This window comes from Rattus norvegicus, chromosome 13 (assembly GCF_036323735.1).
Source record: "Rattus norvegicus strain BN/NHsdMcwi chromosome 13, GRCr8, whole genome shotgun sequence".
In the NCBI taxonomy this organism is placed as follows: Eukaryota; Metazoa; Chordata; class Mammalia; order Rodentia; family Muridae; genus Rattus; species Rattus norvegicus.
Genome location: NC_086031.1, coordinates 9,519,403 through 9,545,794, shown reverse-complemented (window position 1 = coordinate 9,545,794; position 26,392 = coordinate 9,519,403). Strand labels below are relative to the sequence as shown.

Here is a 26,392-nt window from a genome sequence, read left to right as displayed (position 1 = left end):
GTGATCCTCTTGCATCACATCCTCACCACTATCTGCTGTCACCTGAGTTTATTTCTCTTAGCCATTCTGACTGGTGTGGGGGTAGAATCTTAGGGTTGTTTTGATTTGCATTTCCCTGCTGATTAAGGATGTTGAAAATATTTTTAGGTGCTTCTCAGCCATTCAGTATTCTTCAGTAGAGAATTCTTAGTTTAGCTCTGTACCTCATTTTTTAAGTCCTAGTCAGAGCAATTAGACAACAAAAATAGGTCAATGGGATACAAATTGGAAAGGAAGAAGTTAAAATATCACTATTTGCAGATCATATGATAGTATACTTAAGTGACCCCAAAATTTCCATCAAACATCTCCTAAACCTGATAAGCAACTTCAGCAAAGTGGCTGGATATAAAATTAACTCAAACATATCAGTAGCCTTCCTCTACTCAAAGGATAAGCAGGATGAGAAAGAAATTAGGGAAATGAAACCCTTCACAATAATCACAAATAATATAAAAAACCTCGGTGTTACTCCAACCAAGCAAGTTCTGTATGACAAGAACTTCAAGGCTCTGAAGAAAGAAATTGAAGAAGATTTCAGAAGATGGAAAGACCACACACTCTCTTGGATTGGTAGGACTAAAATAGCAAAAAATGGTCATTTTGCAAAAAGAAATCTACAGATTCAATGGATTCCCCATCAAAATTCCTTCTCAACTATTTATAGAGATAGAAAGATTAATTTGCAATTTCATTTGGAATAACAACAAATCCAGGATAGCAAAAACTATTCTCAACAATAAAAGAACTTCTGAAGGAATCCCTGACCTCAAGCTGTATTACAGAGCAATCTTGTCAAAATAAAAACAAAACACAACAGCAACATCAACAACAAAACAAACAAACAAACAAACAAACAAAAAAACAAACTCCACATTGTATTGGTAAAGAGACAGGCAAGTATATCAGCAGAATAGAATTGAAGATCCAGGAATCAACCCACATAACTATGGTCATTGTGATCTTTGACAAAGGAGCCAAAACTATTAAATGGAAAAATACAACATTTTCAACAAATGATGCTGGTTCAACTGTACGTCAGAATGTAGAAGAATGCACATTAACCCATTCTTATCTCCTTGTACAAAGCACAATTCCCAGTGGATTAAAGACCTCCACATAAAACTAGATACACTGAAACTAACAGAAGAGAAAGTGAGGAAGAGCCTGGAACACATAGGCACATGAGAAAATTTCCTGAACAGAACACCAATGGCTTATGCTCTATGATCGAGAATCAACAAATGAGAACTCATAAAATTGCAAAGCTTCTGTAAGGCAAAGGAAACTTTCAATAGGATTAAACAGTAACCAAAACATTGGGAAAATATCTTTACCAATACTACATCCAGTAGAGGGCTAATATCTAATATATGCAAATAACTCAAGAAGTTAGTATCCAGGGAATCAAATAGTCCTTTCTACTTTTAATCTCCAAAACCCACTTTTTGTACTAATGCTGATCATAACTAAGACAAATATGACTTAATTAACTTAATCTAGAAAGTTGCTCACAGTCATACTCATATGATTGCATCCTACATGAATTTAAATGCTGCTTTATTTATAATCAATATTAACTGTTATAGTGATCAAATGGGTTTTCAAAGACTTCCCATCACATATTTTATAAGCCTGTGAAATGTATACTTGTCCAATACAGTCACACATACACACAACACACACACACACACACACACACACACACAAGAGAAGGGGAGAGAGGGGGAGGAGGGAGGGTGGGAGAGAGAGAGAGAGAGAGAGAGAGAGAGAGAGAGAGAGAGAGAGAGCGGGAGAAATCCTCCTGCAAAACAAAATCATTTAAATTTTGTTACATTGACATTTCTCAAACTTATTTGAACAAAGGAATATTTTCTATAGTATTGATCAGGGTTAACATCAGAAAAAGCTTTGAGGAAATCAGATTCCTTGCTCTATGGGGAAAAAAATGGATAAGCCAATATTATGATGTGCCTAACAGACAAATGTGTTTTACCTGTGGACTCAATATCTCTAAAGAACCCAGAGACATTCTAGGGTGTATGGCACAACATAAACCCAGTCTTCATTCTAGACAATTTTAATCTGAATGTCTCCGATTTAGGGTTACCGTGTCATATGTTTTAAAAGGATTTCCTAATTACTTTTAAACATTTTAGAATAAAGAGATAGTAGCCAAATTTATTTGGTACCACATTTTAGGATTACTTTATATATATGATTAAAGTATGTGGTAGGCTACTACCTATGATTAGGCATGCTGAGTTTTTATTTGTTCTAGTACAGAGGTCCAGGTAAGGGGTTAGAGAGATGATTCAGTACATCATCAAGATTCCCAGTAGTCATTCAAGGAATAAGCTGAATCTGGCATCACCCACCTACAATTCTGGAGCGAAAAGGTTGACACTGAAGGGTAAATGAGGCTTTCAGACCACTACTTTATCCAATTTAGGACAGTACAATATCAGTGAAAAACCCTGTCTTGGAAAATTAAGGTAAGAGACATATGGCATAGGTTGACCTCGACACACACACACACACACACACACACACTCTCTCTCTCTCTCTCTCTCTCTCTCTCTCTCTCTCTCTCTCTCTCTCAAACTTTTGGTGGTGACCTAAAGCTAGTAAGACTTTTTTGAAGACTCTACAAATGTTCTTTACCTCAAAATTCATCATCAAATAAGAATCACAACTCACGTGCTCGCTTCTGCAGCACATACACTAAAATTGGAAAGATAATGAGAAGAAGATTAGCATGGCCCCTGTACAAGGATAATACACAAATTCATGAAGCATTCAATAATTTTTCCACCAGAGAACTACTAAACCTGAAAAACACTTTCAGCAAAGAGGCTGTGTATAAAATTAACTCAAATAAATCAGTAGCCTTCCTCTACACAACAGAGTAACAAGCTAAGAAAGAAATTAGGGAAACGGCACCCTTAATAATAGTCCTAAATAATACAAAAACCTCAGTGTGATTTTAAACAAGCAAATAAAAGATCTGTATAATAAGAACTTCAAGCCTCTGAAGAAAGAAATTGAAGAAGACCTCAGAAGATGGAAAGATCTCCCAAGCTCATGGATTGGCAGGATTAATATAGTAAAAATAGCCATTTTACAAAAAGCAATCTACAAATTCAATGCAATCCCCTCAAAATACCAATCCAATTCTTCAAAGAGTTGTAGAGAACAATTTGCAAATTAATCTGGAATAACAAAAAGCCCAGGATAACTAAAACTATCCTCAAAAATAAAAGGAATTCTGGGAGAATCACTATCCCTGAACTCAAGCAGTATTACAGAGCAATAGTGATAAAAACTGCATGGTATTGGTACAGAGACAGACAGATAGACCAGTGGAATAGAATTGAAGCCCCAGAAATGAACCCGCACACCTATGGTCACTTGATTTTTGACAAAGGAGCCAAGACCATCCAATGGAAAAAAGATAGCACTTTCAGCAAATGGTGCTGGTTTAATTGGAGGTCAGCATGTAGAAGAATGCAGACCGGTCCGTGCTTATCACCCTGTACAAAGCTTAAGTCCAAATGGATCAAGGATCTCCACATGAAATCAGATACACTCAAACTAATAGAAGAAAAAGTGCAGAAGCGTCTTGAACACATGGGCACTAGAGAAAATTTCCTGAACAAAACACCAATGATTTATGCTCTAAGATCAAGAATGGACAAATAGGATCTCAAAAAACTGCAAAGCTTCTGTAAGGCAAAGGACACTGTTGTTAGGACTCAAGGACAACCAACAGATTGGGAAAAGATGTTTACCAATCCTACAGCAGATAGAGGGCTTATATCCAAATATACAAAGAACTCAAGAAGTTAGACTGCAGGGAGACAAATTACCCTATTAAATGGGGTTCAGAGCTAAACAAAGGATTCACAGCTGAGGAATGCCTAATGGCTGAGAAACTCCTAAAGAAATGTTCAATATCTTTAGTCATAAGGGAAATGCAAATCAAAACAGCCCTGAGATTTCACCTCACACTAGTGAGAATGGCTAAGATCAAAAACTCAGGTGACAGCAAATGCTGGTGAGGATATGGAGAAAGAGGAACACTCCTCCATTGTTGGTGGGATTGCAGACTGGTACAACCATTCTGGAAATCAATCTGGAGGTTCCTCAAAAAATTGAACATTGAACTACCTGAGGACCCAGCTATACCTCTCTTGGGCATATACTCAAAAGATGCCCCAACATATAAAAAAGACACGTGCTCCACTATGTTCATAGCAGACTTATTTATAAAAGCCAGAAGTGGGAAAGAACCCAGATGCCCTTCAAGAGCAGAATGGATACAGAAAATGTGGTACATCTACATAATGGAATATTACTCAGCTATCAAAAACAACGACTTTATGAAATTCGTAGGCAAATGGTTGGAACTGGAAAATATCATCCTGAGTGAGGTAATCCAATCACAAAAAAAAAAAAAAAAACACACATGGTATGCACTCATTGGTAAGTGGATATTAGCACAAATGCTTGAATTACCCTAGATGCACAGAACACATGAAACTCAGGAAGGATGACCAAAATGTGAATGCTTCACTCCTTCTTTAAAAGGGAACAATAATACCCTTGGCAGGGAATAGGGAGGCAAAGTTTAAAACAGAGACAGAAGGAACACCCATTGAGAGCCTGCTCCACATGTGGCCCATACATATACAGCCACCAAACTAGATAAGATGGATGAAGCAAAGAAGAGCAGACTGACAGAAACCAGATTTAGATCTCTCCTGAGAGACACAGCAAGAATACAGCAAATACATAGGTGAATGCCAGGAGCAAACCACTGAACTGAGAATGGGATCCTTGTTGAAGGACTCAGAGAAAGGCCTGGAAGAGCTTGAAGGGGCTCGAGACCCCATATGAACAACAATGGCAATCAACCAGAGCTTCTAGGATCTAAGTCACTGCCCAAAGGCTATACATAGACTGACCCTGGGCTCCAACCTTATAGGTAGCAATGAATAGCCTAGTAAGAGCACCAATGGAAGGGGAAGCCCTTGGTCCTGCCAAGACTGAACACCTAGTGAATGTGATTTTTTGGGGGAAGGTGGTAATGGGGGGAACATGGGGCGGGGAAGCCCACATAGAAGGGGAGGAGGAGGAGTTAAGGGGATTGTTGGCCTGGAAACCGGGAAAGGGAATAACAATCGAAATGTAAATAAGAAATACTCAAGTTAATAAAGATATAAAAAATAAAGGAGAAACTTTTTCAATATTCTAAGAGTACAAATAGAGAATGATCAGTGAATTTGCACACTATCTGCTAGTCAATTTTATTGAATTTGATGAATTTGATTGTGAGTCTGAAGTATTCTACAAATATTCAAAGAAGCAAGGTTCGATTCATAGTTATTCGGAAAATATTGTTTTCTAAAGCTTTGAACCAAAGCATATAACTCACAACGGATCCATATATTTAAAATAAGATATGTGAGACAGTATTTAATGGAATACATGTAATCAACTCCAACGATTATTAATAATATGCAAGAATATTCTTCCTTATTCTTCATTTCACTATCAAGGGTTTCTGAAATACATTCTGGACCATTGCTATATTTTATGCAATTTTAGTCAAATTGCATGTATTCTTCTGTGCTAATTTCCTTTGCTCCAAATGGTTTGTGAGGTCAATCTGTAATTTTGGACAGGTGGATAATTCCACGGAGAGTTTGAGAAGTGGTATCACTATAAAATCTCAGTATGTACTCTTTGCTAAGCATATTTCCCAATTTTATTTGTACCTCTTTGATGAGTATATTTATTTATCTATTTGGCATCCTCTTCTGTGAAATTGTAATAAAATATTGTTCACAGTGAGAGTAGATTGATACCATGCAATCCATGTGAGGTTATAATATTTGAAACAAAAATTGTATTTCTAAGTGAAATCTCAAAATCCTTACCATTTAGGCATACATGCCACCTTGTTTTAAAGAGTACATTTTCTGATATACATATATGTTTTGATTTTTTGAAGATAACAGTATAAGATTTCATATGCCTCAGTAACAATTAATGCTTGGTCTGTTAAAAATAAGTATGTTAGTGTATTTTTGATAACAATTTCTTTCCTAAGTTATTGTGCATGGGAGAATTATAGAGTTGTCTTTCCTTTTTCTTCATATATATACATATATATATACATATATATAATTAAATGCTTATGTAAAGTTAAAAAAAAAAGAATCACAACTCACATGTCCTAAAATTCACCCTTTGAGGATTTGTAGGAGCATCAGCCACCAGTATTATGATATGGCCAAACAAATATCACAAGATAAAAGATTTGAATACAAGACTCACAGTTTACAGGATGATTCTGAAAATTATAAATTTACTGGGACCCAATATTTTCAGTAAGATAGGCAATAAGTTTTCCTCATCTTCATGAAATTGCAAAACATGAAAGGGGCTGTGAATTAAACCTGGGCTTAGATTAAGGATAGTTTCAGAGTTTCTAAGTTGGATGTCAATCAAAATTTAAACTTATTGAAATGGAATAAATTAAAAAAATCAGCTCTTTGTTTCATAACCATATTTCAAGTTCATAATTGTCACTAATGACTGTATTCACTTCAGCATAAAGGAGAACTCTTCTCTTGTTATAAAACAATCCAAAGAATGTGGTAGTCTATGTCTGTAGTACCCGATTCTTCAAAGCAAATATTGGATAGAAACCCTACCAATTACCTGTGCTTTGTTCGAGTTACTGTCCCAGTTGTTGTAATAAAACAGCTTATATAAGCTACAGAAGGAAGGAGGAAAGGAGCACAGAATAAGGATAGTGACCTTAGAATCTGCTGTCTAGGAAGACATTGTCAGGCTTCCACGGTCTTGATAGCCAAAGCCACAGGTAGGAGTCCCATGGCCCAGGCCATCCCCTGTTCTGCCTAGCAATCAGCTGGCTAAAACTTTCATATATGACAAATTGAGCAAACATTTCTGTTTGACATAAGTAGAAATTCCAGAGATCCTCTGTATCTACTTCCCTAACACTGAGGCTTTTCTTTCCCTCCTTGATCCCTCACATATTGCCTCTTTATTTTATGCATCTCTACCACATATTGTCCCTCTTTGCATCTATTGCTGGTACTCATTGACATGCATATGAACTTCCAATATGACATTTATTTTTATTTCAACACTTCAGTGAAAACAGAAAACTCAGGAAACACCTGTCTTTGTAAACCCCTCACCCTGCCTCTCAGATTTGAAACAAATGCAAATTAGATCCTTAAGAAACTGACTGCAATTTAAGTGAAATGTACCATTTAGCCACTAAAGCAAATACGTTTCTTGTTATACAGTTAAACAAAACAAAATTGTATGTAATATAATTACTCAAGACTACAAATATACAAAAAGTAAAGTGCAGGGCTGATGGCAATGATTTTTATGTAATCAAAACTAATGAAACCTTCCATGATTGTATGCTAAGGTATCAAAGATACCCCAGGTGACAAATGTCCCTATATTGATCTGTAACACATAAAATGCTGCACCAGATGATGAACTTATAAGTTTCTCCATTGCCCGACATATGCACCTGGTGTGGTATCCATTTCCTTTAAAAGCTTTGATTTGGGGACCTCTAAATCATCACATTTTAATGAAGCATACATTTTATTACCCACTTTCTCAGTTGATGAAATGGAAAAAAAAACAAAAAAACAAAACAAACAAACAACAAAAGAAAACCCCACAAGCATCAAGAAGTCAGTGTAATGTGTTGGGAATCACATTAGCAATTGTATCAGAAATTTGTGTTAATGTTCAATCTAATTAAGGTGGCCATTGCCATCACTAGCTGAGACCATGTTCTGCATGGCTGATTTCCCATGTTTGACAGTAAAGGCACCTGATGCTTTTCATCATTTTTTTCTCTGGACTCCGAGAAATCATAATTTCCCTTACTCCCCTAGCTGGGGCAATATTTTTCTTAACTTGAGTTTCTAGCCAAATCTGATGATGTTCCTTCTCAATTTTCACATAGAACATGAAAGCAAATTCTGCTGGCACAAAAGCCTTAACTGTGATAATTCCAGATCTACATCCCCAGGTATATGGATGTCATGTGCTTTCCCTTCATGACCTAAAAGCTGAAGTTTGTCAACCAAACCTAACACATGGTGGATTGAAGGACAAGTCATATATTACTTGGTTTTTGGAAAATATATATTGCCAAAAAAACATCATATGATGTTAGTTATAAAATGTGTGTATTAATGGAGATTTTAAATGCAAAGTCAAATTATTTTGAATTGGTAACACATATAAGCCATGTTCTCTTTCTTGGCCATTTTATGGCAATATCTCCTATCAGCTTCTGTCAATTCTCAACTTGGCCACCCATGATTTGCCCCATCCTTTAAGATGTAATTCAATCACCTACCCAAAATTTCTCCATGCTGGTATCACTTTTCACAAATGAGGGTACTTATCAGTTTATAGCAATGACTAATTAATGTAGCCAAAGTCCTCAAATACCAACACATATCAAAATACTTACCAAATCCTACTTACCTACCTGCTCATCAGTATGTTAAAAGGGGTAAGAAGAATTAGAAGAAGGAAGGAGGTAGGTGCTACAGAAGGAACATGGCAAAATACTGTTGAAACTGACCATCCATTCTGTTTTGTTTTTGATATAAAATATGAGACTTTCTACCATAAGAGAAGCCAAACCTCAAGAGAAAAGCAATGAGAAACTTAGCATCACACTAGATCTCCGGTTCTCACTAGGTTAGTTACTATCTGGGCTCTTTGGAACTAGAAAAAGAAGTGAATAGGGTTGATGGCAGCTAGGACCTGCCATCCCCAATTGGGGACATCCACAGCAAGCACAGTCAAAACCTTAGCTCTACAATTCCTAAAACTCTTAACATTATGGAAAGGATACCTATATCAGGCAAAGATATAGTTTAGGGAAAGCAATTCCTCCCTCTTTTAGGCTTTATTCTTAACTTCAACAAAGTCAAATGTAATCAAATGTTGTATATGCATAAAATTTTAATCCTTTCTCAAATTTGTACTTTGATTTAATTTACATAACTCATTCAACTGCAAGTCGACAAAAAGAGAGATTCAACCAATTTAAACCGTTTTCTCGGGGTCTGAAATCATTCAGAAATATTTTCTATTAGGCAACTCAATTATATCTAATGTGGCTACTATCTGCAAATTACATTTTTTCTTAAAAAAAAGTCATATTCAGAACAGTGAGAATGGAAATGTGTGGGGTAATAGAGGAGACAAGACAATAATTACCTGTCTTTGATGCTACATAGATCAATGTGTAAATCACTAAAATTCCCCAGGGAACCTTGCTGAACTGAAATGAGGTCCTTGGGCTGGTTATCAATAAAGATGAGCCTCATGCAGCCTTGGAAAGCCTTAATGGGGTTTAGGCATTGAGAATCGGTGAGATTGTCAGGGCACCCTGTGGGACAGAGAAAAAAGATAAAGAATACTGAAATGATCTGTTATTGTTTTGGCAACCTATTGATGGAAGACCTTGAGATCTAATTATTTGGGTAGTTTTTTTGTTTTGTTTTGTTTTGTTTTTTATTAACTTGAGTATTTCTTATTTACATTTCGAGTGTTATTCCCTTTCCCGGTTTCCGGGCCAACATCGCCCAACCCCTCCCCCTCCCCTTCTTTATGGGTGTTCCCCTCCCCATCCTCCCCCCATTGCCGCCCTCCCCCCAACAATCACGATCACTGCAGGTTCAGTCTTAGCAGGACCCAGGGCTTCCCCTTCCACTGGTGATTTTACTAGAATATTCATTTCTATCTATGAGGTCAGAGTCCAGGGTCAGTCCATGTATAGTCTTTAGGTAGTGGCTTAGTCCCTGGAAGCTCTGGTTGCTTGGCATTGTTGTTCATAAGGGGTCTGGAGCTCCTTCAAGCTCTTCGAGTTCTTTCTCTGATTCCTTCAACCGGGGTCCCATTCTCAGTTCAGTGCTTAGCTGCTGGCATTCGCCTCTGTTTTTGCTGTATTCTGGCTGTGTCTCTCAGGAGAGATCTACATCCTGCTCCTGTTGGCCTGCACTTCTTTGCTTCATCCATCTTGTCTAATTGGATGGCTGTATATGTATGGGCCACATGTGGGGCTGGCTCTGAATGGGTGTTCCTTCTGTCTCTTTTAATCTTTGCCTCTCTATTCCCTGGTAGTTTTTATTCATAAAAGGGCACATTTTTGTTGTTAATTGGAGCTCAAGAAAAGGTGTAAAAGTGGTGCAAAATGTCCCGGGATGCTGATGTCACTATAAAGGAAAAAAGTGACAAAGGGATCATTGTTGGTATGACATGTGCCTTAAGCCCTATTTTTTTGTGTGTGAGTGTGTGTGTGTGTGTGTGTGTTGCACACCTAAAATGCAGGGTTTTCTTTAGTGTGGTGACTTAAGGTGGAGGTTGGCATCAAGATGCCTTTCTCTCCCACTACCCATTTTATTCTTTGAAATAAGGTCTATTTGTGAACCAGGGGTTCACCAATATACCTAGACCAGTACACCAAGGTCATGAGCTTCAGGACTCTACCTTCACCTACCACTTGTCAGTTTTCTTTGTGTGACACAGCCTCCTCAACCACAGGGAAGCACTTTGGCTTGTATAGTTTGGGTTGCCAGCAAAACCTCATGAGCTGGCTTAACTCAGCCTCACCAGCATTGAAACTTAAATGGTTCCACATCATGCTTACTATTTTATATGGGTAATGGGAGTCCACATTCAGTTTCGAATGCTTGCATAGCAACATAGTCAGACACAGAGGCACACACACACACACACACACACATTTTCTGCCTGGTGGAAACATATTTGTCTTTGCTTTGAATCGCATCTTTCACATATTCTTCCTGTATTATAAGTGTTCGGGAATGTTGGTTGTCTCTCCAAACAACCAACATCTAAATTCCCAGTGCAGTTCTGAATAACACTTTCTACAAAATTACACTCTGGTAAAGACCGCAGCTGATTAATTGTAGAGCATGAACATGATAAGCTCCTGAGAAATGTACACTCAGGAACCAAGCAGGATTTTTGACATGCTGTATAAGCAAATCCAGACATTAAGAGAATGATGCGCTTAAGTGCACATAGTTACAGGCTGTAATAGCACATGCAAAAGGTTAATACCACACCGCTTAAAGAATGTTCTTTAAAAAAAATGCATGTCACTGATTAGCATTTCCTGCAGTCAGCCCAACCTTCTCATTAAAAGATGTAAAGACCAAGAAGATAGATGAGTATGTGTGCTTTTACAAACTCTCAGTGATTTTCATAGGTTCAGAGACCATTGTAATGTGTGCTTGAAAATATGGCAACATGCCATAAATAAGAGGAATTATTTCACTCATCTCTATTAGATGGTCACTGCAGGGCTGAAGCTAACATCTCCCAGGCACACAATAAAATGAAGAGATGCTGCAACTTCTAATTGAAACCATGGAGAGAATTTATGGAAGTTGACAATTGTGGAAGCTAATTTTTTCTTTCCTTAAGTTTACAGTCGGTATGTGGAGAGTTTGTTTAAGCACTGCTCAAATCATGGATAAATCTTCATGTTCTAAGTCTAGCACTCTAAAAATCCATGCAGAATTCAGCAATATACTAGATGAGGCTAGGAGAGCCATTATACCTTGATGACATGTTAGAATATTATTATATCATGATTATTCAAAGCTATTTTGCCTGGGAATAAATTCCTGATCCTCATTCTTCCTCCATTGGTGAAAGATCCTGTGTAATTTAGAACACACAGCTCGAAGTGGAGACCATTGCTCAGCATTTGTTCCCATTCGTTTTCTTTTACTATGGGACTGCAGTGAACACAGATTTGAATCTGCTCCAAGCACTCATTGTCTCTAAAGCCTCCACATATTAAGAATTGTATTAATTTATTAATAATAAATAATAATTTATTACAGTTAGTCCTTTATTAATCTTAGAGTGACAATGTATATGAGCGTGAGTGCACAAGTACCACAGCAAATGCAGAGATTAAAACTACAGGATTAGATTAAAACTACAGGAATTGGTGCTTTTGTCCTTCTCTGAGGATGGGTGTTCTGTTCCCCTATAATACATTAGGTTCACTGGCATGAGTGGCATGAAGATTATAGTTATGTGCTACAATGTCTGGCTTTTTGAGGGCTTTAGCAGTCCAAATCCATGTCCTTATGATAACAGTGCAAGAGCTTTATGGCTGAACCTTAGGGATTATTTTATTTCACTAAACATCAACCTTATGATCTATCATATAGAAACAAGATCATCCAAAACTACATGCTATGGCTCGGCATGTAATTGTCCTTGTGGGTGAAGAGTTATGGTCCTTCCTCATGCTAAAATCCAAACACATTGGTTTTGTTCCCCACAGTTCCCTTCCAAGGAAACCCTAGATATGTTTTCTGTGCCTATGCAAATATCTTATCATTTCAAGATCTACATCCTTAGGAAGAAAGGAGCGATTGTAGATTTTAGAGCTAGAAGAATACAGAGTTTGTAGAGTGTAGAGTATATGATAAGGCTATGTCAAGTTCTAGGTAACTACTATGTAAGTGTAACCACCATTATTATTATTTCTATTATTATGTTTGAGCAAAACAGACTGTGCGCATGCATGTACCATCTTGAATGTATGGAAGACAAGAGATAGGATTATATGGCCCATTCTCTTTTCCTACTACAGCTTCTAAGGACAGAACTCAAGTGTTCAGGTTTAAATGATGAGTGCCTTAGCCCATGGATTCATCTTGTTATTTTTCCAGTGAATGCTATTATGCAATGCTTATGTTCGGTTACCTCAGGGAAGGAACTGTCAGCTTTAGGGCAAGGCTAGCTCACATTCACATCTATAAGATCTGAACCAGATTTTATCATCTTCTATATTGTAATCTATACTGTAATCTGTATTTCTTATAAGGGAAACAAGGTGGGAGAGTTGAGTGTGCATGGGGTTGGGCTCATAGAAACAAGTGCCTTTTACATGCTGAGTAAGCCCTCCACTAAGCTGCACCAAGCATCCTGTTCTTGTTCATACCTCCCAGTAATCCTGAAATTGAACTTGTTGTCTATGTTGTACAAAAGGACTTCAGGGACTGAATCTTAAGAACTTGAGGTCAGAGAGCCATAGGGACTAAGTCCCCTTTAGATGTGACTTCTGTAAGACAGATCACTGACTACAGAACTAGACATTTATTTTAATAAAAGGTCCTTTGAAAATACCCAACATGGGTGAATTTGTAAAATTGTCAAAACGCCATATAAACTTTGCCCCCTCCATGTGTGTTTGTGTGTGTGTGTATTTGTGTGTGTATGTGTGTGTGTGTGTGTGTGTGTGTGTGTGTGTGCTCCTAGAAGTAGTGCAAGAGTTCAGCAAACAGTAGAAAGAGCAATAACCTGGAAATTGCAATGGCTCCTCTCTCTCTCTCTCTCTTGGAGGCCCTAGCTCATCGTCACTTTGTTTTGTCATGCTCCATGGATGTGGAAAATCTCCAAGGCATAAGAAAGAGAAGATGAGTCTCACAAAATAAAGTGGCAGTGGAGGGCCACGATGTCCTTGCTGACTAATGCTGTCTCCCTCTTGAATTTCTGTCCTGTGGGTACTTGCTGTCTCTCAGCTTCTTTTCTCTAAATTTTCAGCTGAGTTTCTTCTTTCCACTGTTAGACCAAGAGCTTGGCATGGCTGCAAGAATTACTTTTGGTGAATTATGTTACTGACCTCTAGAAGCTTTCGGTCCTTTTGCCCTTAACCCTGCCCTAAATTGCTTACATTTGCACAGTTGTATGAGGTTTTGCTTTCTCACTATTTGGTGTTTGAATATGTCTGCATGTGCGCACGCACACCTATGGGGAGAGTGTAATTGGTAAAGCACATGGTAGAATAATGTGGCTCTTTATTTGAGTTAGGAAACTTACCTCCAAAGTAGTAACTCTTTCCCGAATAAATCTGTTTTCGGGAAGTTTCTGGAGCTGGGGAAGCAGCATCATTATCCAGTGTGAGAGTAACACGATTTCTCCTGGCATTGATGCTGACAGAATGCCACAGGCCATCATTTAAGCCACTGCCTGCAAGAGAAACAGGAAGGGCTGTTTCATGAAGGTCATCTTTCTCCGCTGCTTTGCAGCTTAGTCTCTTTTCCCAAACCATTTCTGATAGTTTCATCTTCAAATTGAAGGGAACAAATCAAATAATTGGAATGTCTGTGCCAAATGAAGAAATGCTGTTTATTAATTAGTAGGGTGATAGGTGGCTACCAAGGAGAAAGCTTTTAAAAGCCAACTGTTAAAACCCCTCAGTATGATACCAGAAATTGTATCATTTGACCAAAGGGACATAGGTCATTTTTTTCCTCTGACTTTTCTGAAGTTTGTTCCTACTGATAGTAAAAACTTTTGCAAGTTTTCATTTTAACCAATGGCTCCAAGAATCAAAACCAGGACTTCACATATCTTATGTAGGTATCTACCACTGGGCTTCACTAGCTCTGAGAAAATTTTTATTTCATTATACAAGGTTACTTTATTATGTTTTTCCCTGTTGCTGTGATAAAATACCCTAAAAAATTAACTCAAAAGATAAAAGCTATATTTCATCTCACAGTTCAAGGACACAGTGGTGACATATTGGCAGGGAAGTAATGGCAGCAAGAGCTTAAAGGAGCTGATACTGTCACATCAACAATTAGGAAACAAAGAAGAATGAATATATGTACTGTCTACTGTATATAGTCCAGGATCACATCTCTAGCATAGGAAGTGGTCCTGCTTATAGTTACAAGGATGGATCTGCCCACATCAACTCCCGTACTAAAGGAAATCCTTCACAAATATTCTCAGTCTAACCTTAATTTTTGTAAGCCCACATTGTATTCCTGGAAACTTGCTCCTGGGTGAATCTACATCCCAATCAGGGTGATAATTAGCATTGATCAGCACACATAATCAAAGACAGTAAAGAATATAAAATGCTTTGACCATACCCTCCTCCATATTCTACCAGCCTTGTACATGCCTCACATTGCCTCATTCTCCACACAGGATTGTTCCTACTTTCATGTCAGTTTACTGAAGTGGACAAAGCCAGCCCCACTGCAAGGCACAGAGAGTTTCCTACTTCAATCAAGATACAGACATATTGAATAGCAAATATTAGTGTGTACGTGTTTGTGGGGGAGGTGCACATGTGGAGGTCAAAGACAATTTGTGTGAGTTGAATCTCTCCATGGATCCCAGGAATTGATCTTATGTGGTCAGTCTTGGTAGTAAGCCACTTCACTGGCTCAACTGTCATTCTGAATTTCAACAGTTCTTTTGTAAGTTAATCACTAAACACTGCCTGAAACACTTGTCTTCCCTGACCACTGACACATCACCTACAAAGATAACTATTTGGTATCATTTTTAAAGAATTAAAACCTGATCAGAAGAAAATTCTTTGGTATTAGGGGGCAAAGATTAAATGCAACCAGCCCTGTTCTTTTGATCCAGATCCCTTTCAGCTGCATGGCAACACTGACCTATATTACAGAGATAACTGCATTAGGAGTTGTTCATGAAGGGTCAGTATCTTCGTCTCAAAAACAGAACAAAAAAATACCTATGGAGTCTCTTGGTTGTGTTTGGCCCATTGAATCCTGGAAAATATGAATCATATTGATTACTCAGGCCACAATTACAATGAACTGACACATGTTCATTATTCAGATAACCTTGAATTTGCCTGGCTGTGTGATGAGCTGCTGTCCTTCACTTTGCCTCAGTTTCCTTACCTGCTAAAGGGGAACACTGACCCCCTTATGTACTTATGATTATTCTAGCAATTAAAACTACTACTACAGTTCTATTTGTAGATACCCCAGCTCAAGTACCCAGGAACTCATATGGACTAACACTGATGAACAGAACAATAAGTCCCAAACAGCCCTGAAGTTGGACAAGTACAGATAGTAACAATGCATGTTTTTGTATTTTGAAATGATCCACCGTTAAAAGGCAGAGACACTGCAGAATGGATTTAAAAACCATTCTTTGATTTTAAGCCAATGAAGAAGACAAACGAATAACCCAGAAAATAGACATCAATGCTGATTCTGGGAATAACATGACAACTTGCAGTTCAAAAATTCATAAAAGCTATGATTACTCATGTAATTCTTACACAAATTTTTTCCAACCACCCTATCAAACACTGTGAGGAGCTTTACGTCCCTAAAACCACCATGATGGCTCAGCAAGTTAATGCTTGCTGGATAACAGGGTATGTCCTTGAGTAGTGTAGCCAACAATAAGATGTTTCCAAACTTGTAACTCCCCATTCATGCTCCTGTAAACAACATTAATGGAACCCATTGAGTTGTTCAAAGCAAATCTCTTCCAAACTAGTTCACTTTCTATTTTCATTGTATTTGCTTTTAATAAAGTTTGAAGAGGAAGGATCAATGGGAGTGCAAGAGAGCAGGGGAGAGAGTAATGGTTCGAATGAATTTGATTAAAATATCCACATAGGTTAAACTGTTAAAATGAACCAACTGCACATAATCAATACATGGTAATACAAAATCAAAAACAGCAAACAGTTGCAAACTTGGTCTCTAGGTGAGACAGTTTTGACAGGAGGGAAGAAAAAGGTGTTACTATGGTAAGTCTAGAAATGTTACACAGAGTTAGAGACAGAGTTCATAGCCTATTGATTAAAAAAAACTGGAGACAGACATCTGCTCAGATAATAAAGAAACAGGTCATAGAAAAAAGAAAATGGTAATGGATAGAGAGATGGAACAAGGATGAAAATCAAAGTAGGTAGGAAAAGAAAACAGGTTTCCAAGGTCTTGTGTGCCTGGCTAGAAAAAATATCCAACAAGAGCATTTAAATAGGGCTGTGGAGAATGTACCATTCAAATCAATTTTCTCAACATCTATTAGGAGGGAATTTGAGCATTGTCACTAAAACAAACTAATAGTAATAACAAGACAAAAGAAAATACATGATTTGGATGGGCTGTGATGGTTCAGGGGGCAGAATCCCATGGAGTTTATGAATGATAAGTCCCAGAATCCACCTAAAAGCCAAATCAGCTGCACAAGCATTTATAGTTTCAGCATGACCTTGAGAGGTGGAAAGTGGAGACAAGAGAATCTGCAAAAGTTTGAAGGTCAGCTAACCCTGCTTACACAGCAAGTCTCAAACCCTTTTTCATGACAAGGTAGAAAAGTAAATACTACTACCCAAAGTTTGTCAACTTGACTCATTATTTCCTCGTGCCTCAACACCCCTAAACAAGTGCTGCCATATTTCACATAGGAAAAGATCTATTTGCCTCTTTCGGCTTTGCATTCTTCCTGCCCCTAACACACACACACACACACACACACACACACACACACACACACACACACACACACACACCCCACAATGTATTTCAATGATTCTAATGAAGAGCAAAGATACAAATCATTGTGCACGGACCAGAGAGGTGTACTCATGGAAATGACCTATCCAAATAGTACATAAGACTTAGTAGCGACCTCTGGAGCCTTAGCTGAAATATCCTCTCAGAAAATGACAGAAAGAGGATTGCTTGACTCTCAGTGGCTAGAGTAGTAGAGCAAGAAGCTCTGAACCTTTGTGTACAGAACCTTCACAGGGCAGTTTCAGAACCAATTATTAAACCCATCTCTGTTCCCATCCTAGCAGCTGTGCCACATCTACTCAGATGAGCCCTGGTAGCACAGACCAATGTTTTGCCAACCAGCTCCCTCAACATCTGCTTCCCATGGAGGGGAGACCCAGAGGCTTCTCCTTCTGGTGGCCCTGTCTTCACTCATAAGCAACTGTTCTATAGAAGCTAGGATATGGGTCTTGGCCCTGGGAACTGTGCTAATGAGACAAAGCTTCTATTAATTGATTTCTAAGGGGGAATTTTTTATATTGTACAGGAACATTTCAGGTGCAAGTCAAGTGAGGGTCTGTTTTGTTTTGATTTGCATTCTAATTTAAATATATCCTAATAACACAAGAATTTATGAATAGGTCTGGAAAGGAAAGTATGATTCACCATGCAGGGTCTGGTTAGTATTCAGGAACCAATGAATTGATTAAGGATAGGCCACAGTAGGATGACAGTACACAAAGGACATAGAAGTTCAGACTAATCACAGACTTCTACCATCTAGCGTCATAGATGTATAACATCAGATGTGATGGCTAAGGTATACTTATAGGAGTCAGAGCCTTCCTTCATCTCTTCATATGTGAATTCTGTGCCCTCATCCTTTCTAATATCATTATCCACGTTTTTCAGCATTTGGCTGTTGTTACTGTTGTTGTTGTTGGTGGTGGTACTGGTAGTGTTGGCGGTGATAGTGGTGTGTGTGTGTGTGTGTGTGTGTGTGTGTGTGTGTGTGTGTGTGTGCGCGCACGCGCGCCGACACGCGCATGTGTGCACGCGCCCAAGTACATGAATATGTGTGTATGTATATGAGGGTCAGAAGTTGAGATCAGGTATCTTCCTCAACTTCTCTCCAATTTTTTCTTCTTTTATATTTTTGAGACAGTATATTTTACTGAACCTTTATTATGATATTTCTGATTAGCTGGATGGTCACTGCACTCCAAGTATCCCCTTATATCTATACTTTTCTGAGCTTCAATTACAGGCAGATACCATTGTGCGCAGCATTTTACATGGATGCTGAGACTCTCAACTTAAATTCTTATGTTTATGTAGAAAAGACCAATGAATCTGGCACTTTATTCCTTGACTTCTTGATTTTTTTTTGTAAGTGTTATTTATTATTGGTGTTTTATATGCTGTTTGTATAGGGTCACAAAGTCAGACATAGCTTTGTGGACTCAGTTCATTCCCTTTTTGTTGTGAGTTTTGTGCAGCAAGTGTTCTGATTCCTTTTTTGATTTATTCATTTCCTATGTAGCCCTAGCTTCACGTTCTGAGCTGTTAGAAATCCACAGACAACAACTGGAATGGAAATTTTCATAAAACAAAAATTGACAGGAATAATTTTAGAAATTCAGATTCTGGGTTTCATGAGAAATTAATTAAGCTGGAAATCTGAATGATCTTAGAAGTCGAAAATCTCACGAGTCACCAGGAACAGGGCTGCACAGCTAGATCGAGGACTTTTCCATTGTAGAGTTCATAAAAAGATACAAGCTAGGAAAAGAAAACTGATATGTCAGGGGAACATGGAAAAGGTCCCAAGGGAGTCAGGTGGCACACCCTCCTCTAAGACATTTTTTATTTTCACCTAGCTTATATTTTCTATGTCATTTTTCACCTGTCCTCAGATGAACTTCTCTAAGTATTTTCCAGAATGTAATTATTAATGAAACCAGATTGGCTCCAATAAGACCATTCAGCATATTTAGGCTCTTTTCAACAAGCCTAAAGACTGAGATGAATTCCTGGAAAACATGAACTAAAAAGAGAATTGACTCCTGAAAGTTATTTGATGATTTCCACATGAATATTCATAGCATTTGTAAGTATGTATACAGACAGACACAAAGAAATAAATGTATTTTTAAAACAAGTTTTAAGGAACAAATCTGGGAATGAAAATATAGTTCAGCATTTGATGCCCAGTTTCAATCTCCTCACCACACAAAGAAGAAACAAAAAGACAATACTGAAGTAAAATTATTTACTTATTAATTAGAGAGAACTATACCCATCAGATTATCACAACTTTCCTGAAATAAACAGCTCAGAGTTAGCAGACGTCTTTGAAGGAGGACAGGAAAGTACTACTGCTGGGATCTGAACTTCTTACTGGGACAACCCTCATGGTTCTTTTTAGGGAATTGAACACATGATTTAGGAACAAAAACTTAAAAGATCCTCAGTTCTGGGAGTGCTCCTTGATGGTGGTAAAGATCCCCAATTTTAACATGATGGCTCAAAATGTAGTAACTTCTCACAATAATCAGGGTTCACATCACTGCCTTTAAAAATCACTGTAGCTGCTTGCCTAGCGAGCGCAAGGCCCTGAGTTCGGTCCCCAGCTCCGGAAAAAAAAAATCACAGTAGCTGATATTGAATTTCTGATCAAAATGACACTGGATGATCTCAGTGTCAATCTCTTTTGGTCTGTCCTCCTTCTTCAACCACTCCTATTTTTTTGGTCACAGGAATTAAGGTATAAAATCTCTTTTTCAGAGAAACTAGGACTCACTCTCCAAAAATGACAAATTACAGTACCTAGCTAGGAAATTCTTCTCTTTGCTTGCCATTCTTCATTGCAAAGGGGACCTTTACACACTGAAAAGAAGGGAAGATGCACAGCAGAACTGTGAGGAGATAGGTCTCACTGCATCTCCTCCCGCAATCTGTTAAAATCTTGTAATCTTCAGTGTTGGTTGTCACAATAATTGAGTGTAGAATTAATTACAAAAGGTGGATGTCTCTCTTTGGATTTGTCAGGGCATTTCCCAGGAGGACTCACTGAGATGTGAAAATGGTCCCATGGTGGATGGCATTTTTCAGTGGTAGCGCAGATACAGAGAGATCCCTGGAAAAAATGGTATTGCTTTGCCTGTCCATCTAAGGAGCCTGCTGGCAAACATCTCTTCACAGTTGTTGCTGCTGCTACCATCTTTGCCTGTAACTGACTCTAGCTCCTTTAACCTTCTAACAAAATCTAAAAAGCCTCAGCTCTTGAAGAATCTTCTAAGCCCTCATCACCAGACTGGAAATGCTCATTATCAGCCTCATGAGCTGAGCATGTACTGAGTTCTCAGCCCTTCTTACTGTGTGAAAACCATTGTTGCACCAACCATCCAATACTTTGTAAACCAATCTAATAGATGTCTTTTCATATATATATATATATATATATATATATATATTCTCTTTATCATGCTCCTCCAGAGAACCTTGGCTAAAATATGTATATCCCACATTATTAGGTGGCTGCCCTTCCCTTATCAAACCTACATCTAAAACGGACAATTTTCAGTGGTCTTGTACATTTTCATGTCTAAAAGCTCTACAGTCCTTTAAAACTTGATCCAGTGTATTCAATGTATGTCTCTTGCATATCTCTTTTTTTTATGCAAGAGTAAATCTTGACCCTCATGAATGATGATTGTAGGGAATGAACCACTCACTTTTGCCCTTGTCTGAGTGTTAGAGGATGTTATATATTCATTCACTTTACATCCAAACCACAAATCTCCTCTTCTCTAAGTACTCCTCTCTCACTCCCTCCTAACCCTTCCCTTCTGAGAAAGAAGAGGCCCCCGTGGTTAAAAAATAAATAAAACCTACCCTGGACCATCAAGTCACTGCAGGACTAAGCACATCATCTCCCACCAAGGCCAGACAGTAGGGGAATGGAATCTACAGTCAGGTGACAAAGTCATCGATAGCTCCAACTTCAGTTGTTGGGTGACCCACATAAAAAATAGGGTGCATGTCTGCTACATATGTGCAGGGGCCAAGGTCCAGCACATTTATGCTCCTTAGTTGGTGGTCTGTCTCTAATAGGCACCAAGGGTCCAGGTAAGTTGACACTGTTGTACTTCCTGTGGAGTCCCTATCCCTCTGGGTCCCTCAAACCTTCTCACAACTCTTCCATACAATTACCTGAGTTTTAACTAAAGTCTGTCTGTGTGTCTCTGCATCTGTTTCAGTCAATTGCTGGGTAGAGCCTCTCAGAGCACAGTTATGCTATGGTCCTGTCTGTAAGCATATAAGACAATCAATAGTATTATCAGGGATTGGTGCTTGCTGGGATGGGTCTGAAAGTAGGCCAGTTATTAGTTGTTGATTTCATCATCTAATTAAATGCCAAAAACTTTTGACAAAATCCAATATCCCTTTATGCCAAAAGTAATGGGGGGATCGGGGATATATGTAAACATACATCTAAATACAATAAAAGCAATATATAGCAAGCCACAACCAACCTCAAATTAAATAGAAAGAAACATAAAGCAATTCCACTAAAATCAGGGACTGTACATTCTCCCCATATATATTCAATATAGTACCAAAAGTAATAGCTAGAGCAATAACACAACTAGAGGAGATCAAAGGGATACAAATTGGAACAGAAGCCAAACAATCGGTATTATCAGACAATTATGATAGTATAAATAAATCTCCCCAAAAAATCTACCAAAGAACTTCTGTAGCTGATAAACACCTTTAGCAAAGTGGTTGGATATATAATTAACTCAAAAAAATCAGTATCCCTCCATTATACAAATAATAAATGGGCTGAGAAGCAACTCAGGTAAACATATCCCTTCACAATAGCCACAAAGAATATAAAATATCTTACTGTAACTCTAAGCAAGTAAGTGAAAAATCTATATGACAAGAACTTCAAATCTCTGGAGAAAGAAATTAAAGATATCAGAAGGTGGAAAGATCTCCCATACTCATGGATCAGTAGGATTAACATTGTAGAAATGGCCATCTTACCAAAAGAATCTATAGATTCAATACATTCCCATCAAAATTCTAACAGAATTCTTTACAGACCTTAAGAAAACAATTCTCAACTTCATATAAATAAACAAAAAAGCCAGGATGGCTAAAACAATCCTATACAATAAGAGAATTTCTGGTGGTATCACCATTCCAGATTTCAAACTATATTACAGAGTATTAGTAAGAAAAACTTCATGCTGTTGGTGTAGAAACAGATAAGTTGGTCAAAAGTACCAGAAATAAACCCTCAGACCTATGTACACATACAGTGGAAAAAAGAAAACATCTTCAAAAAGTGGTGATGGTCTAACTGGATAACTGCATGTAGAATACAAATAGATCCATATCTACCACCCTGCCCAAAACTCAAGTCCAATGGATCAAAGATCTCAATGTAAACTCAGATACACTAAATCTAATAGAAAAGGAAATGGAGAGTCCCTTTAAACACATTGGTCCAAGAAACAATTTCCTGAACCGAGCACAAATAGCTCAGACACTAAATTCAACAATTAATAAATGAGACCTCGTGAAACTAAAATCTTCTGTAAGGAAAAGGACACAGTCAATAGAGCAGTGTTTTTTAATATGAAGGTTGAGACCCTTTTTCAGTTCAATGAGTCTTTCACAGGTTTACCTTATCAAGTACTCTACATAGCAGATATTTGTGTTACAATTCATAATAGCAGAAAATTACAGTTATGAGATAGCAAGAAAAATGATTTTATAGTTTGGTTTCAACAGAACATGAAGCCTTTATTTAAAGGTTTATTTAAAGTATTAAATTCACTGTTGGAGAGGCAAACAGACAATTATGTTTTGATTTGAAAAACCTTCTGGAAGGTGAAATACAATGTTTCTACTGAACACTTGGTTCAGCAGGTATGAGCACTTGCTCCTCTTCCAGGCCACCTAGGCTCAGTTCCCAGAATCACATACGGAAGTTCATAATTGAAAGCAAATCCAATTCCAAGGGAACTGATGTCTTATTCTGACCCATGTGAACATCTACTCACATGTAAAAACACTGTCCCCCCAATGAATAAAAATAAAATGTTTAAAAATATCAAAAGTGAAACATATAGAATGATAAAACTACATATTATTCATCTGTTTTCTCCTACAAAGAATTGAAACTTGCAGTTTCTAAATATAAAATAGAATGGTTTATTTAATTTTAAATAATCATTGTTTTCCAGTGGTAAAGTCACTGGTAAGTTGTTCATGCTCCTGTTAATAACCTCTCACACATGATTCTATAAGTAATTCTCATTAAATTTATTGGTCCAGTTAAAAAGAAAACGTGAGGATGGGACCATTTGGGAAGAAATACAAGAGCAGCATGACTGAAGTCATGATAGAGGACAGTAGTGTACACATAATAAAAAAGTATCTACATGAATGTATGAAAATGTTATTGTGGCATGATACTACAGACCAATAAACAATTAAAGAAACAATAATAGAAGCCAATGAATAAGGCAAACAAAGGGTGTGCTCTTGAATACCCTGCTCCTGAGCAATGCCATGGAAATGTCTATCTACAGTCTGATCTATTCATTTGGGTCATGTTATTTATGGCCTTGTAGTCTTAATTAACAATTTGCCTGTGTAAGCCTCCAGTCTCCAGTGGAATGAAAAGAGGCTGCAGGTCAGAGTGTGAGTCGTGTTTCTGTGTCTCCCTTGGCATTCATGGGACCATGTTCTGCCCTCTCCAAATGCTCCTTGATTGATGGAACATCCAAGCCACTGAAACTCCACTGCCAAATGTCAGCAACAAACCCTCTCACTGTATTGCCAATAAATGACAGCTTTCAAAATTGTGCAAACTGGTTCATGATTTGAGGTCAGTGAATGAAAAGGTGACTGTCTGGTGTTGCCATCAATAGCATCCGACAGAGAAACTGAGGTTGAAAGTGACAGTACTGATTTTCTAGTGCATACCTAAATATCCAGTTCTAACTGCTATAGGCTAAAATTGTATTCAAGAGTGAAACCATTCGTATCACCCAAGTTGTGTGCTCATCCCTGACAATTCTGTCAATTAGTCTCCTCATATCCCAAACTCTCTTGGAATCTTAAACGGCTGTTTTTATCTTCAGTCTCTTTTCTGATGGGAATACCCTTCTTATCCATTGCTTAGTCAAATTATATTCATTCTAAAGAGGAAATAAGAAGCCATCATTCCTTCTCACACCATCTATCTTTCCTGTGCCTTTCCTATAACTTGTGCCTCTAGACCTCACCTTCAAACATTAGATTGCATCTACTGGAGAATCTAATGTTCATTTGGCCTTGGTCTAGATGCCTGTTCATAAAACTAGCTACTAAAGCTTAAATTAAGAAGAATTATATTAAGCAACTGGCAAAACAGAAGCTCAGAAACTGGAAAGGAAGTGATAGCACATGTGGCCACTTGGTTCATCTGCTCTAATAATACTTATAATGAGCTAATTTCTCAGATCCACACTGGAGTAAACATAGAGAAAAAAAGGAGTGAATTAAAAAATTCAATTTCATCACTCTCATTTTTCAGGCCAAAGAAAGTTACAAATATACCAGAGACCACAATGCTGGTAAATATTTCCAGCTTGGGCTTGATGTGTTGTATCCAAAGTTCCTTTGACTGTCAAATTGGCACCGTCTAGAATCATCTAAGAAGAGAGTCTCAGTTGAGGGATCAGGTTTCCTGGTATCTTTATTAGGAGTATCTTGTTTATTGATTGACACAGGTTGATCCACTTTACTGGGTGAAGAAGAAATGTTCCATTCCCTGGACAGATGCTGCTTAGTATAATTGTAAGAATGAGCATGTAAGCAACATCCTTCCATGGGTTCCCCTTCAGGTTCCTGTTTGAGTTCTTGCCTTTATTTCCTTCATAGATGGACTATCTAAAATAAACCTCATACTTCCCATACATTGTCTTTGGTCAGAGTATTTTATCACAGCCACAGGTTTGACACTAGACACCTTACAAGTCCAGGAACTGTATTTTCTTCTCATAATCTGGAATGTCTCCAGACAATTGTTCACTGAATCTTGACCTCTGTGCTTAGTCAGTCAGCTTGCTGTGACAGTCATTGTTCCTGGCTCTCTGTTTATTTGCCCTCACTAATGGGATTCTGTCATCAACATAATTTTAGCTAAAACACCAAGCCATTAATTATAATTAATTTGAAGTGTAGGATAGGGTTTCTAGACATACCCTGGTCACTTGATGGAGGATAGTTACATTGGCTTATATAAAAGGGGGCAATATTGGGAGAGCTACAGTCAATCACAAAGCTATAGACTACAATCATCTAGCTATAAATCAAGGTGAACACTTCTATCCTTGTACCACAGGTATCTCCCCACCTCATAGCTCCAGTTGCTACAATTTAATCACTACATCCACTAAGTACATCTTCTTCTTAGGTTTCAAATATTGTATAACATATAATTTCTGATTATAAATATTTATTTAATCACTACTAGCTCCTTTTTCCTTTCAAAATTCATATGTGAATGTGTTCATTTTGTGGTGGCTAAAAATTAAAATCTTTGGTGACATGAGCCAAAGAAAATTTCAATTCTTTATTTTGTCTATCTCAGGCATTTTCTCATGATATCATAAGGCTAACAAAAGATTATCAGAAAATTACTCATATTTAAATATTCGATAACATGGTTTTGTTATCGAATTTGCCAGGTTCTATTTTCTCATTCTACTTATTGCAGTTAAGCGTTGGATTTGAGAAGCATTGAATCTTAGCTCTTCCAGGTTTTACTTTCTCTGGACAGCACTCTCAGTGGGCAAGAGACCTTCAACAAAGCACACCAAAACATAGTCAAGATCCAAATTTTTGTATAT

The 26,392-nt window shown here is 37.7% G+C and overlaps 1 protein-coding gene and 1 non-coding gene across 6 annotated transcripts in view; one reads left to right on the top strand and one right to left on the bottom strand.

Moving 5' to 3' along the window:
• The window catches only part of Cntnap5a (contactin associated protein-like 5A), a 1,008,100-nt gene that overhangs the window by 430,353 nt on the left and 551,355 nt on the right, over nucleotides 1–26,392 (bottom strand). For all 5 annotated transcript variants that reach the window (XR_005492234.2, XR_005492233.2, XM_039090650.2 and 2 more), the window contains exons 9-10: nucleotides 13,999–14,148; nucleotides 9,346–9,517 (exon numbers count right to left, since the gene is read on the bottom strand). Coding sequence is in view for 3 of the 5 variants with exons in the window: in XM_039090650.2 (XP_038946578.1) it covers nucleotides 9,346–9,517; nucleotides 13,999–14,148 (322 nt within the window). In the remaining 2 variants the exon portion in view is untranslated. The remainder of the gene's footprint in view (nucleotides 1–9,345; nucleotides 9,518–13,998; nucleotides 14,149–26,392) is intronic.
• LOC120096456 (U6 spliceosomal RNA) lies at nucleotides 2,740–2,849 on the top strand. The gene has a single exon (XR_005492862.1). It is a non-coding gene; the product is annotated as a U6 spliceosomal RNA (small nuclear RNA).